The following is a 17,467-nucleotide window of genomic DNA, read 5'->3' on the forward strand; positions in this document are numbered from 1 at the left end:
TCAATGAACTCCGTCCACGCAAAAGCAGCACAAAAACGGAGCGTGCTGCGATTTTATTTATTTTCTCCCTCTGCGAGCGGAAACCGCGATTGGTTTCCGCTCGTGTGCATGAAAAATCCCTTTTCCACAGCATGCTATGGGTGGTATTTGCTGCGGAATCTGGAGGTGGACGCCCGTATTCCATAATGCAAATCCGCCCATGTGCGTGAGGCATTAGTCTTTTATAGATATACTGGATTCCCTCCATAGAGCATTACCAGACCAGGTGAAAGAGATACCCCTGCATGAGCCAACTCCGAAGTCACCAGCACCTGCACATGAATTCACTACTGACCTCCAACTAGGGGGGACCCTCACCAGAATGAAATAAAAAAGCATGACCCTAGTGCAATGATACCAGCAGGCCTATATGGTCACTATACGCTGATCGGCTTAAGCCTTCTTCCCTTAAGGACAGTTTCAGATGAGCATATTATAACACATCCGTGATACAGACACGTATGTCATCAGTATTTGACTTTTTTTGCCCCCATACTTGCAGTCCTTGATTTTTATATTGTATTCAGCAAATACTGATCCATGTTTGGCCAATAGAAAATAATACCAATACGGAGGCAAAAATGGGTCATGCTGCACTTTTAAAATACAGCCGTGAAAAATGCGGCCATGGGAATAGATGTATAGATTTACATTATTTCCGTATTACAGTTTGCAAAGCATGGACCAAATATGGAGTTAAAATACACTTGCCTGAAGGTGTTTTCTGGGACCAGAATATCAATGTTCTATCTCTAGGATATGCTATCCATGTCTGATTAGTGAGGGTCCAACTCCAGGAGCCTGCATGATCCGCTGAAAGAGGCTGCAGAGCGCTAGTGGGCAGCTTGTGCACTTTGCATATATTGGTAAGGGCCCTTTTAGACGAGACTATTATTGTTTGAATGAGTGCGTGATGTCACCGCATCGTTGGCTCAACCTGATAGGGCAAGCAAGTGAGAAACCTTCACTTGTCAGTCACTTGATTTTTAGGTGAGCTGAAAACCAAGTGACTGTCAACATGTTTAAACAGATATACATCGATGAAAGTCCATCTAGTCAGAATAGATTTCCGACAATCGCTCACCAAATGGAGATAGAGGGTATCACCCCTGTGTGAATGCACAGGAACAATAGTTGTTGGGAAGGTTCTTGGGCGCTTAAGTACCAGACAGTCGTCTACTGTAAAAGGGACCTTACGCTTACATCATTAGCAAAGAGCAGAACAATGGTAGGGTGGCAGACAGAGATGAGGGAAGAGATATAGGGTGAAGCAGCACTGTGGAGAGATTTATGGATGAGAGTGAGTATAAACTGTATTCCAACCACTGCAATGACTGGCACATTGGTGTAGTGGCTGGACAGAGTAATGATCCTACCTGTTGTATTCAGGATAGACTAGAATGGGAAAGATTCCATGAGGGAAAGACAGATTTAGTGAGAAGTTGCAGTAGCCAAGAGGAGAATGAATAAGGGCAACAAAGAGTTTTTACAGTTTACTCCCAAAACACCTTCAGACTTTAATTTGCTTTTTAAGTACAGGTAACATGAGCATGCTAGTGATTAAATATAGGCAGTGAATTAAAGGTTGGAGACAAATGGCCCCAAGACAGTAGGCTTGCTGCCTAGAGGTTATGGTAGCACCACATAGTAAAATGGAAATGTCAACCTTTTAAATATTTTGGAAGTGATCAAAATGGGGAAACATGACAGAAGAGATCGTAGAGACAGACTTTACAGGACCTCCTTACATTAATGCCTTTTGAAGAAAACTACAGTCCTCCTGCAGCCAGCTTGAAATGGTTGATGGCAAATGACAATAGACTGCATTCCCCTGCGTTGCAAATGTCGAAATAGACTTCAGATATTTCCTCCATGGTGTCCTTAATAAATGTGCATAACTTGTATAAAAGAAATAATTAGCAGTTTCTAAAACTTAGATGGTAATTACTACACTTTGATAACACTCCACCTTTCACAAGGGCAGACTGGGTGGTAATGCAGTGGGTAACCCAGTGGTAATCAGTTCTTGCCAGCAGCATATTTCATAAACATTATAATAGTCAGAGTATTTCATTATTTCACTTAAGTACTACAATATATACTCATTGTCAAAAATATCAAGCACCTAGAAGGAGTTGCCATTTTCCTGTAAAACTCTGTATGCAATTACATCAGGCAGATATGCAAATGATTAGAATTGTGGTGTGATTAGATAAATGGTCTTGCCATCTGAAGGCCTAAAAGTGTTTCCACCCGGTATTGTTGTATCTTGTCTCCAGCAGAAGAATGGTTGGAGACCAGATGCACACCCACAATTTCTTTGGCTGCCCCTGAAAACAGGTGGAGGCAGAGTGAATACCCCCAGCTTTTGATTGGTTGCTTCCCATAGCCCCCGGTGGGGGCTGTGCTGCACTGACTCACATGTGAGGTCCCAGCTCCAATCTCCCTGGTGCTCTCTATCTGGCCACCGGACATGTAGGGCCCCTGTCCAGGGGCGAATTTTCACTGCTTTCCCCGCAGCAATAATCTGGCCGCGGGGAACGCAGTGAATGCTTTCCATAGCGCAGTCCCCCTGTCCACGAGCGGAGAATCATAGTGATTCTCTGCTCGCAGACGGCAAATCACAGCATGCTGTGAATTGCAAGGATTCTCTGCGGTGAGCCTAACTATCAGATAGGCTCACCACGGAGATCCATCAGCTGGCTCCTGCGCCCGGTGGCGGAGATCCACCGCAGGAGATCGCAACATGGACAGGCAGCCGCAAGCTTCCAGCTCTGTTTCTGCTGTAGCATCTGTGGCACTGTCAGGATCCAGTTTCCATAAGCTGTCACTGTCCCAGTGCTCTGGCTTATCCCCTCACTGCTCACGGACGCTGTTCGGTGGCCGCTCTGCCTTCGTTCTTTTCGTCACTGCTTGTCTGCTGTCCATGGAGCCGCTGGCACTTAAAGGGGTTGTCTCGTGAAATCAAGTGGGGTTCAGCACTTCTGTATGGCCATATTAATGCACTTTGTAATATACATCGTGCATTAATTATGAGCCATATAGAAGTTATTCACTTACCTGCTCCGTTGCTGGCGTCCCCGTCGCCATGGATCCGTCTAAATTCGCCGTCTTCTGGCGTTTTTAGACGCGCTTGCGCAGTACGGTCTTCTCCCTGGTGAATGGGGCCGCTCGTGCCGGAGAGCTGGTCCTCGTAGCTCCGCCCCGTCACGTGTGCCGATTCCAGCCAATCAGGAGGCTGGAATCGGCAATGGACCGCACAGAGCCCACGGTGCATCGTGGGTGAAGATCCCGGCGGCCATCTTGGTAAAGGAAGAAAGAAGTCGCCGCAGCGCGGGGATTCGGGTAAGTATGGGTTTGTCTCGCGCCGAAGGGGGGGCCTATTATTGAATTTAAAAAAAAAAAAACCTGTTTCGGCGTGAGACAACCCCTTTAACCCTGCACCGATGCATGTAGGTGAGCACCAGATGATAAACTCTGCTTCAGTCCCCCGCTGTCACTCTCCCCAGAGGCCTCCAATTAGCACACGGAGCTGTAATCCCCTCCGCCCGGAACACAGCTTACGGCGGCCCTGCTGTCTCTCCCTGGCACTCACCGTGCAGCCTGGCTGAGCATCTCTGGTACAGTGAAAGGAGTGAGGCTGGCAGCCGCATGTACAGCCAATCAGCATCTGTGGGCCTCCCCTGCCTGTTTACCCTGGTCAAGCCTTGTCTCCACCCCTAAGTTCCGGTGGAGACGATACAACAATACCTTTCCACCCTTGGTCTATAACAGGGGTGCACAACTCCAGTCCTCAAGGGCCTCAGTAGGTCATGCTTTCAGGATATTCTATAGTAAGAACACCTGTGGCAATGTGTGAGGCACCAACAATAATTGCATAATCTGTGTAAGGCTTCTTTCCCACGAGTGTATATCAGCCGGCTGATATACGCTGTTATCTGATTCATTGGATTCCAATGCATCACATCACATGACCGTATTCCTGAGACGTAAAAGTGCCCGGCCAGCCCAATATAGCATCGGTCGTTTTTACGTCGGGCCCAAAAGATAGTACTGGAACTATCTTTTGAGTTGAAAATACGTCGGCCGCTGCATGGGCATGCTGGTGTGGTGATATGTGGACCATCGCATATGATAGTTGGTGACCCCTAGTAGTAGTACAAGAGAAAATGACAGCTCAGCGATATGCTCAGGACATCCTGCGGGTACATGTGTTCCTCTCATGGTGGCTTCCAAGAGGCATTTTCCAACAAGATAAAGCCCAGCCGCACAGGATTGTCTCCATAACATTGCCACACTTCCCTGGTCGCCAGATTTATCACCAATAGAACATGTATCGGACGATCTGGGATGCCAACTTCAACCGCCTAAACGTTTGCATGATCTAGAGCTGTGATGGCAAACCTATGACACGTGTGTCAGCACTGACACGCGTAGCCATAGTCGCTGACACGCGGCCGCTCCCCCGTTAATGAATACCGGCAGGGGTCGTGACTCCCCTGCCGGTATTCATTAACCAGCACTACTAACCAGCGCTGATCCCGGCACACACTGTGATGTCAGTGTGCACCAGGATCCTCCCCCCCCCCCCCCCCCCCCCCCATCCCCCGACATCTCCTACCTGTTGGTTCCGCGGGAGCGTCCGGGGGAGAAGGCGGCCTGCAACACACTGACGTCACAGTGTGCGCGGGAGATCATCGCTGCTGGAGGGCGCCGGGCACAGGAGGAGCGGAGTATCCACAAGGTAAGTATATGGGTCGGGGGGGTCCGCTGTGTGGGGGGCAGTCACCTGTGGGGGGCCTCTGTGAGGGGGCAGTCACCGCTGGGGTACCGCTGTGGCAGGGCAGTCACCTGTGAGGGGGCAGTCACCGCTGGGGGGCCCTCTGTGAGGGGGCAGTCACCGCTTGGGGGGCCCTCTGTGAGGGGGCAGTCACCGCTTGGGGGGCCCTCTGTGAGGGGGCAGTCACCGCTTGGGGGGCCCTCTGTGAGGGGGCAGTCACCGCTTGGGGGGCCCTCTGTGAGGGGGCAGTCACCGCTTGGGGGGCCCTCTGTGGGGGGCAAGTAATGCTGGGGGCTGCTATGGGTGTCGCTGTTGGGGGGTCGCTGTGGGGGGGCAGTCACCTGTGGGGGGCATTCACCGCTGGGGGGCCTCTGTGAGGGGGCAGTCACCACTGGGGGCCGCTGTGGGGGGCAAGTAATGCTGGGGGCTGCTGCTGTGGGGTGCGCTGTCGCTGCTGGGGGGCTGCTGTCACTGCTGAGGGCCACTGTGGGGGTGCTGTCGCTGCTGGGGGCCGCTGTCACCGCTGGGTCTCGTCATTACTGAGATACTGCGAGAGGCGAGGGCCTGTGCTATGGGGTTTTGGGTTTATTAAATACAGTTATACATTACAATTATACATATGTTATTTAAACTATAAATATCAAGAATATATGGATTTTTTTTTTTCTCGAAGTGACACAACACCCGAGTTATGCTCGGTTTCTTGGCGAATTTTGACACACCGAGCTCCAAAGGTTGCCCATCACTGATCTAGAGGCTCAGTTACAGCAAATGAGCCATATACTGCAGAATACCATACTGCACCTGTATTCCTCCAAGCTCACCCGTATCACATCTTGTATCCAAGCTAGAGGCGGTACAACAGGGTACTAGAGCCTCCCTACAAGTGTTCAGTCTTCTGCAATAAAATATCCTTTTGCTGTGATATTGCAATTACTTATCTATCAACATTACAATCATAAATGGAAAGCTTTCAATCGATGCCGACAACTCCTAGATGGTTTAGGGTTGTTTTTTTTTAACAATTACTACATGTACCCCCAAAATGATGCCATTAAAAATACAACGTGCAACAAAATCTGGGCCCTAACCCATAAGCTTTCCTCAGCAGGTAAGGTCCAAGATCTCAATTACAAAATAGTCTCTAGGTGGTACAGGACCCCCGACTACCTTCAAGGGATCCTCCCCCAGGTATCTCCCTTGTGCTGGAGATGCAGTGGGAGCAGAGGCACAATGACCCACATATGGTGGGAATGCCATCCAGTGGCCGACCTCTGGGAAAAGGTAACTAAACTTTATAACCATATCAACCACTCAGAGGTAACCATGTCTCCAAGAATGGCCCTGCTCTCACTGTTCCCAGGCAACATAAGAACTGCTAAATCAAGCATCCTAAAACACTTCATAATAGCAGTGAGAAGACTTATCCCAAGGTTCTGGCGATCCTCAACTATCCCAACCAGGGGCATGTGGGTCGAGGAACTCCATGCCCTCATGAGATTTGACGAATTGGGGGCTGACGACCCGAAATCCTGGGAAACATACTGTAGGACGTGGCAACCATGGGTCGCGTTTAGAGACTCAGACGACCTCAAAGGCTGGATAGATCACGGATCAGTCGGCCAACCCCCTACTCGGGCTAGCGACTAGAGGTAGCTGCCCAGGAACGCCTCCTGACCCTGATCCCTCCCCCCCTACCCTTCCCACACATCCTTATCTTCTGCCCCCTAATGGTTAGTGTCTTCCCTCCCCCCCAAACGTCTACGTGAGTGTCCGTGTTTAGTTGAGTTAAGCCTACCCGATGGGAAAAGGGGATCCCCCTCTACAATCCCAAACGAGTTCGAGATCAACACACAGACTTGAATTCCACATAAAGCTAGAGGAGAGGAGAGGATGATGTTTGTTGAAGTAATTACAGCGTTACTCCCGTCAGCCGACGGAATTTCTCAGGGTGGACTCGCTCTATTTCCACAATACCCCTCTTTTTTCTCCCCTCTCGTCCCCACAGATCCTTCTAAAGTTTATCTCCATTCCATGCAAGGCTTAAGTTAAACAACTACATGCCAGACTTATATACAATAAAAACTTATTTGAACCAAAATATGAGGGGGGCTCCCTCAGGCGGCGCTCGGGACCAGGGCATGGTGCTACCCGGGGCTGGGCCCTACCGCCTCAAACCATGTCCAAACTGGTGCCAAAGTCCTACCGCCCATAGCACCCCCATCTAACCCTACTCCCTCTCCCCCCCCCCCCCCCCCTTTTTTTTTTTTTTTTCTTTTCTTGAACCCCCCCCTGTGTTTTCTATAGTTAGGTTTATGTTGTAGTATAAGATTATTGTCCTTAGTCAGTATAACCTGTCCAAGTAGGAAAAGAGACGCATAGTCGACGTTTTAGAAGTGTAAAGAATTTATTTACTTTTGTCAAGACAACGGAGTGCCATTTCAAACTGCTAGCAAATGACTGACAAATGTTTATATTGTTGAAACTATGCGAATAAAATACTTTTGAACGAAAAATACAACATGCCCTGCAAAACAAGCCCTCCTATGACTGTCAAGGAAGGTGTGTGTGTGGGGGGGGGGGGGGGGGGGGGGGGGGAATAAAAAGTTATGACTATAGAAATGTGATGGTAGAAAACAAAAAACTGAAAAATTAGTTGGGCATTAAAGGGGTTGTCCCGCGCCGAAACAGGTTTTTTTTTTGTCCCCCCCCCCCGTTCGGCGCGAGACAACCCCGATGCAGGGACCTAAGGAAAGCTTACCGGAGCGCTTACCTTAATCCCCGCGCTCCGGTGACTTCTATACTTACCGGTGAAGATGGCCGCCGGGATCCTCTACCTCCGTGGACCGCAGCTCTTCTGTGCGGTCCATTGCCGATTCCAGCCTCCTGATTGGCTGGAATCGGCACGTGACGGGGCGGAGCTACACGGAGCCCCATAGAGAACAGGAGAAGACCTGGACTGCGCAAGCGCGGCTAATTTGGCCATCGGAGGCCGAAAATTAGTCGGCACCATAAAGACGAGGACGCTAGCAACGGAGCAGGTAAGTATAAAACTTTTTATAACTTCTGTATGGCTCATAATTAATGCACAATGTACATTACAAAGTGCATTATTATGGCCATACAGAAGTGTATAGACCCACTTGCTGCCGCGGGACAACCCCTTTAAGGCTTAAAATGAGTTGGTATGATTCAATTTTTTTCTTCGAGATGAGGTGACCAAAAAAAAGCACAATCCTGATTTATGATATATATATATATATATATATATATATATATATATATATGTAATAATTTTACCCTCTAACTGCGTTCCCCCGTGCAGGAATAATAACGTGCTTTTGCTATCGCAGAGGATCTCTCACGGAGTGAACTTCCATCCCTCCTTCACCTCACTCGGTGTTCACTACTCGGGATACAAGCGGTTTTCTCACTCCACGCTCCTCCACTGCTGTGACATTAAGCCCCACACCTTTTTATATTGCTGTATCTCGTGACCTCTACCTACAACTGAGGGACAGGCAACGAGAGCCTTTAAAGAGGACAGCATTTAAAAAATTCTAACAAAGCCAATAAAACCCAGTAATGTGGGTAACATTAACGTTCCTGCACCTTTTGTAGGGAGGGTAACGGCACCCCCATTAAACTTACAAGACACTTTATAAAATGCACTAATTTCACTGGAGCTGTTTAAAAATGGACCAGCTGATACATTTTTTTTATCACCGGGAAAGGGGAATTGAATCCCCTTTAAGAGTAGCATGCATTCTCCGTAACTAGTAATTCTTGTTTGACTTGGTCACAGGAATGTTGCTGTTTGTGTGTTTTTGCCTTTTGTATGATGTGCCATTATAGCACTCCTTGGGGGAAGTAGCCTCCGTATTATCTGCATGTAATCAACTACTTAGTGCGAATTTCCGAATCCTCTTCAACATGTTAACTATAAACTACTTTATGTATGTGAAATTACACTGTTGTGGTGATCCTGTAATAATCTGGATTAGCAGAAGCCAAAATCGTGTGAAATGGCCAACAGGCCATCCCAGTGATCGTTCTTGTGCTTTTTCACAGGAATAATCATCACAGAGTGAATAGAGGTGAAGCAGGCCGGGGATCGTACCAACCGCCCGCCTCCATTTACAGTGAACAGGCAGTCGTTCATCTATGAACAACTGCCTGTTTACACGCGCCGATCGTCGTTCAGCTTTTTGACTGCTTAACATTAAGAGAATTCTTCTTTTGTCTTTCTGTCTTCTTTTAATCATTCAGATACTAGCTGGATGCAGGAATCTGAACGACTTATCGCCCCGCGTATAAGGGCCCTTAAAGGGGTTTTCTTACAATTGATGTTTATCAACTATCCATAGGATAGGCGATAAAGGTTTGCTCATTAGGACCTCCAACAATTACTAGAATAGGTTCCAAGCCCCCATTCCGCAGTGAGGAACAGTGTTAAGCAGGCATGCTATTGCTCAAGTCAGTCTGTGGGAAAACTCCTTCAACTCAAACTCCTCAGCCTGACTCTTACCATTCTCATGTGCATTTGATCAGTTGTTGTGACTTTCACTCCATTTCTCATTCTGAACACTGATAACGCTTTGGTTTCATGTTCTGGCTTGAGTATGTCTTCCAGGTCTCTGGGCTGATGTGTAACAACCTAGTACTTTGAATACTGTATCTCAAGACAGTAGGCGGATATGTTGAAGACAGACAATAGAGAATAGACCTAATGCTGCCAGTGGTGCATGGATTCTCTCCTACAATAAGACCACCAGAGGTGATTAGTCACACTTTCCTGCAGTCCTGAGACCTGGTTTTGATAGAAGTGTTTATTGCCTTTATTGCAGGCCAGCAAAAAAGCTGCCTGAGGGACAAGACATTCTTTTCTCCATAACACACTAATCAGTAAAATGACCAATAACTTCTCAGCTTTTCTGAAGTCCTGCAACCTAGCTGACCATGCGATCTGGTTATAGAACTTCCCTGGCTTCACTGATACATGAACGAACAACAAGCAATGGAGAAATTGGAGCAACATGGAAATTGGAGAAAAGAGCTGATGGCTACACATTTTTCCTGAAATCCTGCAACCAAGCTTTCATGCATCCCCACAACCCAGGAAGAAAGGTGAGCTAACTAATACCTATATACAGTTAAGCCTATAGTACCACTGTTCTCTAGGGTACTACCTTAGGGAGCGCCCGGTGATCCTGACCCAGTATGTTGGACTGAACTTGATGGGCATATGTCCATCTATATCCACCAACCCCCCCCCCCCCCCCCATCCCTCTTATTTTTGAAGCACAGCATGGAGTCTCTCCACACAAGGAATCTGGTCTGCAGGCTATATCACTTAGCTCTTTTCCAGTTTGTCTTCTAGTGATGAGTGGATCCAGACTTTTGCTGATTCCATCTGATTAAAACAATTATTGAGCTATGTCTCCTATGCAGTCAGTACTTCATCAAATATTTAGTGTTGGAATGGGATGCCCAGGGCCCACCAGTAAAAGTCATTCTAGGGCTCACTGTGCAGCTACATGCAAACACTACCTGATCACCATTCACAAATTCCTCGCTGCTGCATTTTCCATATACTTCAATAGAAAGGTGACTGCATTTGCGTATGGTCTTGTTTCCACTGAAGTATATGGAGGTTGCAGCGAGCAAGGAAATGGTGGTAGACTCCAATTTACCTATTATGTGCATGGGTCGGGGGCTCTGTGCCCACCCTGCCCTGGGATCACCTGGGGGATTCGCATGTTCCCCTGCGGGCCAGTCCAAATATCATTCTGCTAATCCCAATATGGGAATTCCTGTGCAGCAAATCTAATCTAATATAAAACATGTGAGGATAAAACTTTTATGATATATGCTTCAGCATTTTATACAGGGTGTAGTAAAGAAAAACCAAAAATAAAAACCTCAGCACTATATCTCAATACTACTATTGCTATTTCCATATAGGATACTATACTTGACTAGGAAGACATGGATTCACTGCATGATGGTATATCTCACAGAACCCTAGGGGTGCTGGAGCATGGATTTCAGTTTTATATTGTGGCCTTTGTAAGGGAGAGAGAGGAAAAACCCAATTGCTTGGGCTTTCTGGGTCTCTAGGTCCCGTTGGACCGTTGCTATGACTGAAGTAAGGATATGGAAAGATGGAACAATATCTCTATAGTGCCACCTATTAGAAGGCAACATTCCTGCAAGTCAATTTCAGACTTTAACAAGCTTTGTAACAATGACTGGGAATTGTGAGCCAAAATCAGAATAACCATGCATGGACAGCGTTTCGGGTAAGGAAAGCGTTATCCAAGTGCCCTCCTTCTGCTACGATAGAGGCCATGTTGAATTCATAGAATGAACACCAGGCCAGTCACTGCTCCATGTATGTATTGTAGCAAGAGAACACTTGGAGTATACTTTCCTTACTTCACTCAAAGTAGCAGTTCCATAGAACCTGGAGAAACAGAAAGCTTTTACAGGAGCCGCAACACAAAATTGAAATCCATATTCCAGGGCGTCATACCATTCTGTAGTGCATCCATGCCTTCCTATGTAGTAAGCTATTGTCATTTTGATATAGGACACAAGTATTGAGATACAGCTCTGTATCATTCTTCTTGACTACACCCTATCATGTCTGGTTTTGGCTATCTTCAGCTGCCGAATGGAGCAGAAACACTCTGAAGGTGACTTTGCAGGTCGTGTTTAAGCAACATTTTCACATGTTGAGCAGTTCAAATGCATATGGCCAGCTTTAAGCTGTACCTCAGTTTAGCCCGTGCCAATTCAGAGGTACCATACAGATGATCCCATCCATGGCCATAATACATCTACAAATTACAGTATCAGAATTAAAGGGAACATGGTGCCTCCTGGATTAAGTATCACTGTTTATATTTATGCTATCGGTTCTCATCTCCTGTTCTTGCAAGGAGTACAACATGCCTTTCAAGTGATTCTTCGTGTAATTACCCAGACTGCACGCCTCCTCTTTCTTGCTTCACTCAAAACATGTCCTGTTGTTGGTAATGACAGGCTTATATTATACACTGCCGCCCATAAATGTAAGCATTTTCTGCTTCCTTCTGTCTCCCTCTATCCACTGAATCACGCATCAACTGTCACATTGTTAAAAAGCTGCTGTCAAGCGCAGTGTAAACAATGGTGGGTTTTTTTGTATCAAGCGAGCCAAGTGAATTCATGGGGAGGAAAAAAGAAATGATTCACAGTAATGAATGAGCTTCGGAATTTAGTATTAATTGGATTCACATATTTTACTGCACAAGGATTTATCTTGTGGCATATTTGTGAAATACAAAGAAAGCCGAAGTGCTGGTTGAACTTCCAATAAATGACTTCAAGGAGATGAACATTGTTTACTAATACTTAGGATCTGACTACAGTAATGGTGTAGGAATCTATTTGTAGACTAGATCCACAATGTAGCAAATTCACACGTCTTTGTGTTGTATTTATATTCCACAGAGTAACAAATGAATCAGTTCTACATATTTAAAGTCCAACTACAAGGTCTTTAGTTTAATTCTTGTCTAGTAAGATTTGTCCGAAATTGTGACTCTAGAAAGAACCAGACTGGGTTATATGTAATGACTTTCCCCGGTCAGCCAAGCTGTATCGGGTCACTACTCTGGAACTGGCAGCTCTGAAGTAGTCTCTCACAGGTGTTGCTTCTCCTATTGTCTGTTTTGGCTCTCTGGGTTCTGACTTCTTCATAATCTCGCATGAGTCTTGTGCGTTGATGCACAATTATGAACGTCATTCTTTTGAATGGACTTATTTGCATGATGGTTTTTCTTCTTTCTCCTTTTGCAGTCATGTTGTGAGGATAAGAATCGCAGCATGTTCTATCTTTGGGCATTGCTTTGAAAACGATAGGCAAAACAGTCCAATGGGACCTTAAAAGACCTTGCATGGCACTCTCTCCCATTGAAATCAATGGGAAACACTTGTGATCCCCTGACATGCATGAAACACGTGCCTGAGGATCGCAATTTCACAGATGAGGTGTTTTTGAATGAATAATGCCTCGCTTCGGGGTGGAAAAAAACACACATGGGAAAGCGCGAAATCCGTCTCTCCCATGTAAATGTTGCCTCGGTGGTTTTACACGGCACAAGTATTGTCTGAATAGTAGCTTAATAGAGGACTTAAGTGGCAGTTGTTCTGTATAAACCTATCCACTACCAGGTGAAAATCGCAGAAAAGCTAAATAAAAGGCAAAAAAAAAATCACAGGAAGCTGGCATTTACTTATGTTGGCTTCACACGGGCATGAAAATTGTACGAGCTTTGTGCATTGCAAGATGCATGAATATGAACCCCATTTTTCTGAATAGGGTCATACACATGAGTGACGTTTATTGCACTGTAATGCAGGAAACAAATCTTGGCACATCCTTTCTTGTGCGTGCATGCTCTCGCTTTGCGTCGCCCACTGCTGCCAACGGCCCCATTGAAAGCCTCGCACCACATGGTAGGTGCCTGCAATGTGAGGTTTTTCCATTATTGCGAGGCAGTTTTCACTTAAATGCCTCGCATCTGTGAGGAAATCCCATGTTGGTGAGCGGATATCATTCTCGTGAAGTTGGTCATACTGGTACAAAAGGGCAGGTAAAAACGCCACACATCCCTCAACTTGCAGACGGACTTTTGTATCAGTAAGTACTGTATATGGCCGCTTTCTGGGGGAGTGAGGGGTTTCTTGTTTTTTTCTGTTTTATAAGCACACAATCATTTGTAAACTTTAGCAACTATTTTGAGCGACTAATGAGACAAGTTGTTGGGGCTCATTCACATGGCCATATGCAATTTTAGTCTGAATAACACCATTATCACTGTGTATAGATGTATGTATTGCATGTGCCCATTTTTACATCCCTGCTGCATCCTTATTTACTGCACTTGTCACACGTGCAAAAAAAAAATTATATATACGCACACAAGGGCCCAATTGAGGTCCCTTGTTTTCCCACTGTCTCCTGGCAGCATGTATGAAAAGCGCAGTGAATACACACGCAACTGCATATTTACTGCGGCTTTATATGATGCCATTAACTACAAGGACTGAAGTAAGTGTGCATGTGTCATAGAATCCTAGAATGGTAGAGTTGGAAGGGATCTCCAGGGTCATCGGGTCCAACCCCCTGCTCAGTGCAGGATTCACTAAATCATCCCAGACAGATGTCTGTCCAGCCTTTGTTTGAACACTTCCATTGAAGGAGAACTCGCCACCTCCTGTGCTAACCTGCTTCACTCATTGATCACCCTCACTGTCAGAAAGTTTTTTGGTTTTTTTTCGAATATCTAATTTGTGCCTCCTCCCTTTCAGTTTCATCCCATTGCTTCTAGTCTTTCCTTGTGCAAGTGAGAATATGGCTGATCCCTCTGCACTGTGACAGCCCTTCAGATATTTGTAGACCGCTATTAAGTGTCCTATCTTGGGCTTCTTTTTTGCAAGCTAAACATTTGCAACCGTTCTTCATAGGACATGATTGGCAGACCGCTCACCATTTTGGTAACTCTTCTCTGAACTTGCTCCAGTTTGTCTGTTTTTTAAAGTGGGGTGCCCAGAACTGGACACTGTATTCCAGATGAGGTCTGACTAAGGTAGAATAGAGGGGGATAATTACCTCATGTGATCTAGACTCTGCTTCTCTTAATACATCTCAGAATTGTTTTTGCCTTTTTCGCTGCTGCATCACATTGTTGACACATGTTCAGTCTATGATCTATTAGTATACCCTTTTTCACATGTGCTGCTGCTTAGCCCAAGTCCTCCCATTCTGTATGGGCTTTTTTCATCTTTCTTGCCCATATGTAGGACTTTGCATTTCTCCTTGTTAAATACCATTCTCTTAGTCGCCACTCACTGTTCAAGCTTTTCTAGATCCTTTTTAATACGCTCTCTCTTCCCTAGTATTAGCTATCCCTCCTAGCTTTGTGTCTGCAGATTTGGTCAGTTTCCCATGAATTACCTCCTCCAGATCGTTTATAAAAATGTTGAACAACACTGGGCCTAGGACAGAGCCTTGTGGTACCCCACTTGATACTTTCTTCTACTTGGATATGTAGCCATTTATGACCACTCCTTGAGTACGATCACTCAGCCAGTTGTGAATCCACTTAACAGTTGCCTTTTTTGGTCATTTTTTTTCAATAAGTATGATATGAGCTACTTTGTCAAATGCTTTACTAAAGTCAAGAAAAACTATATCCACCATATTTCCCTGATCAACCCAGTTGGTGATTCTGTCATAGGAGGAAATTAGATTTGTCTGGCATGACTTGTTTGTAAAGGCTGTTTTAGACACACAGATTCTCGCTCAAAGCCGTCTTTTGAGCAAGAATCGTTTAGTCTAACTGCACTGACATCGTGCAGTTCTCATTAACTAATCGCTGATCATTCTCTTTCAGCATGCTGAAAGAGAACATCAGCCTTATCAGGAGTTCACAGTGGGATACAATTGATAGTATTGTTTCAGCTGTATCCTGCTCCCTGAACACAGGATGGTTATGAAGAACACTGGTCCAGCTGTGTTCTGCATACTCTTCACGGAGTGCACAGCTGTATACCAGCTGAGCGCTCCGAGCAGAGAACAGCTGGATGCAGAAGATAAGCAGACTCTTGTCTTCTGCATAACCCGCTCAGAGAGCAAAGTGATTGCTCAATGTTTGAGTGATCACCTTGCGCTGTAAATGCACACAACTATTATCACTCAAAAGACCTCTTTTGAGCGATAATTGTTGTCTAAACCAGGTTTTACAAACCCATGCTGGCTCTGGTTAATTACTCCGTTTTTATCCAAGTACTTGCATACATGTTTAATAATTTTCTCAAAGATCTTTCCCGGTATAGAAGTCAGACTCACAGGCCTGTAATTTCCTGGATCCATCTTCTCTTTTTTTGAAGATTGGGACAACATTTGCTTCTTTTCAATCTTCTTGAATGTCTCCTGTTCTCCAGGAATTTTTAAAGATTATGGCGAGTGGTTCAGCAATTACCTCTGCTGCTTCCTTTAGTATTCATTTGGACCTTTTAGACTTGAAGTCATTTAAGTTACCTAAGTGTTCCCTCACCATCTCTCTGCTTACAGATAGCCTGCATTCTTTAATTTCCCAAATAGCACAGGGAAGATGTTATATCTACTTTCTGAGAGAAAACAGATACAAAATAGGAATTTAAAAGTTCGGCCTTCTCAACATCATTCCTAACCAATTCACCATTTTCAACTTGTAAGCATCCAATAACATCTTTGACTTTTCTTTCCTTTTTGGCCGTAGTCAGTCTGTATTTTTTTGCTGACTGAATACAGATCTATTGAATTTGGTGTAATCAGATGTGCATATATTACGCATATTAGAAAAAAAGTGGCATCAATTGGGCCGCCTTGTGTGGGGGTTTTTTTTTGTTTTTTTTTCATGGATCAAAATTGCATACACCATTGTTTTGTGCCTGCACTGTAGGAAAAAAAGGCAGAAAGTAGCATTGGATTACTGTTTTCTGCCCGTTGTACCTTCTGACTCAGTCTGATGGTTTGAGGAAGGTCTGAAATCGGTTCAAAATGTTACAACTTGACATTTGTGAATTGCCTTAAGTTTTTATCAGTTTGCTCATCACTTTGAGCTCTGGGTTCTTCTTGGAAAGAGAATCTGCTATGTTTACCTGTTCTGCAAGACTTTGGAGCCTACTTATGTAGGCCTGGACACTGGAATTCTACCATCCAAAAGTCCCAATTTTGGCACACATGAGTAAATTGCTCATTTTTGAGGCTTTAATGCTTGCCCCCCACGTTTTATGAAAGAATAGGCCCCGGGGTTAGCCTGCACGTGAGCCATCACATTTTATATAATCCATGCCATAAAACCTATTCCATCCTGGAGCTGATGTAGGTTTTCACCTGATGCAGAGAGGTGTGAAACGCCAGTACAGGTAAATAACCCCCCCCCCCACACACACACACACCTGTCTTTTACTTTCTCCTTTGTCGCATCTTTTTATAATCTGCCTATTTATATGTCCTCTGTGTTTGCACACACTTTGAAATTACTGTTTGCTCTTTGTTACTGGAGCTGTTTAGGCAGTGTTTGGTTTTTAACATGGTTGATCATACAGGATCTGAGGCTCAAGGAGATCCGTGGCCACCCAAGCTGCCCATACTAAAATTGCATATTAAATGCTTGCTATGGTTCTCCAGGCTAAACTCCAATAGCTGCAGAGTTGCAGCAGGCTGCAACACACTCTTGCGTAAAGTGGACGGCATGTGTTTGCAACCGGGGGCCTTACTCAATGGAGAAGAATTTGTGTGTGGATTATTATTTTTTTAATAAAAAATTGCAGCAAAAATGCTGTGGGGTTTTTTTTGTTTTTTTTTACTGTGACTTTATGAATATTGTGGCTTTTGCCATGGCACCCTACTATCAAACTTCCTTCTCTTGATGCATCAATGGACTAAGGTATGGCAACCAACTCAAGATATATTAAGCGAAGTCAAGGCCTTGTTTGTGGTATCATTGCACTCGTCTTGGCTCCTGATGCCATATCTATGCAGTTATCTTGGTTCTGTTACCATAATCAAGGCACTGAGCCATTCATGGTACAATGTTAATTTAGATGCAT

General features: G+C 45.2%; 1 protein-coding gene across 3 annotated transcripts in view; it reads left to right on the plus strand.

Moving 5' to 3' along the window:
• SEPTIN8 (septin 8) overlaps window positions 1–17,467 on the plus strand; it is a 107,094-nt gene that overhangs the window by 5,515 nt on the left and 84,112 nt on the right. The window contains exon 3 of one of the 3 annotated variants that reach the window (XM_066591210.1): window positions 9,796–9,946. In XM_066591210.1, the coding sequence (XP_066447307.1) occupies window positions 9,920–9,946 (27 nt within the window). In that variant the 5' untranslated portion in view covers window positions 9,796–9,919. Of the gene's footprint in view, window positions 1–9,748; window positions 9,947–17,467 lie in introns of those variants that run through there. The other 2 variants (XM_066591208.1, XM_066591207.1) reach the window with 2 other exon arrangements.

The sequence above is a fragment of the Eleutherodactylus coqui genome, chromosome 2 (genome assembly GCF_035609145.1).
Source record: "Eleutherodactylus coqui strain aEleCoq1 chromosome 2, aEleCoq1.hap1, whole genome shotgun sequence".
In the NCBI taxonomy this organism is placed as follows: domain Eukaryota; kingdom Metazoa; phylum Chordata; class Amphibia; order Anura; family Eleutherodactylidae; genus Eleutherodactylus; species Eleutherodactylus coqui.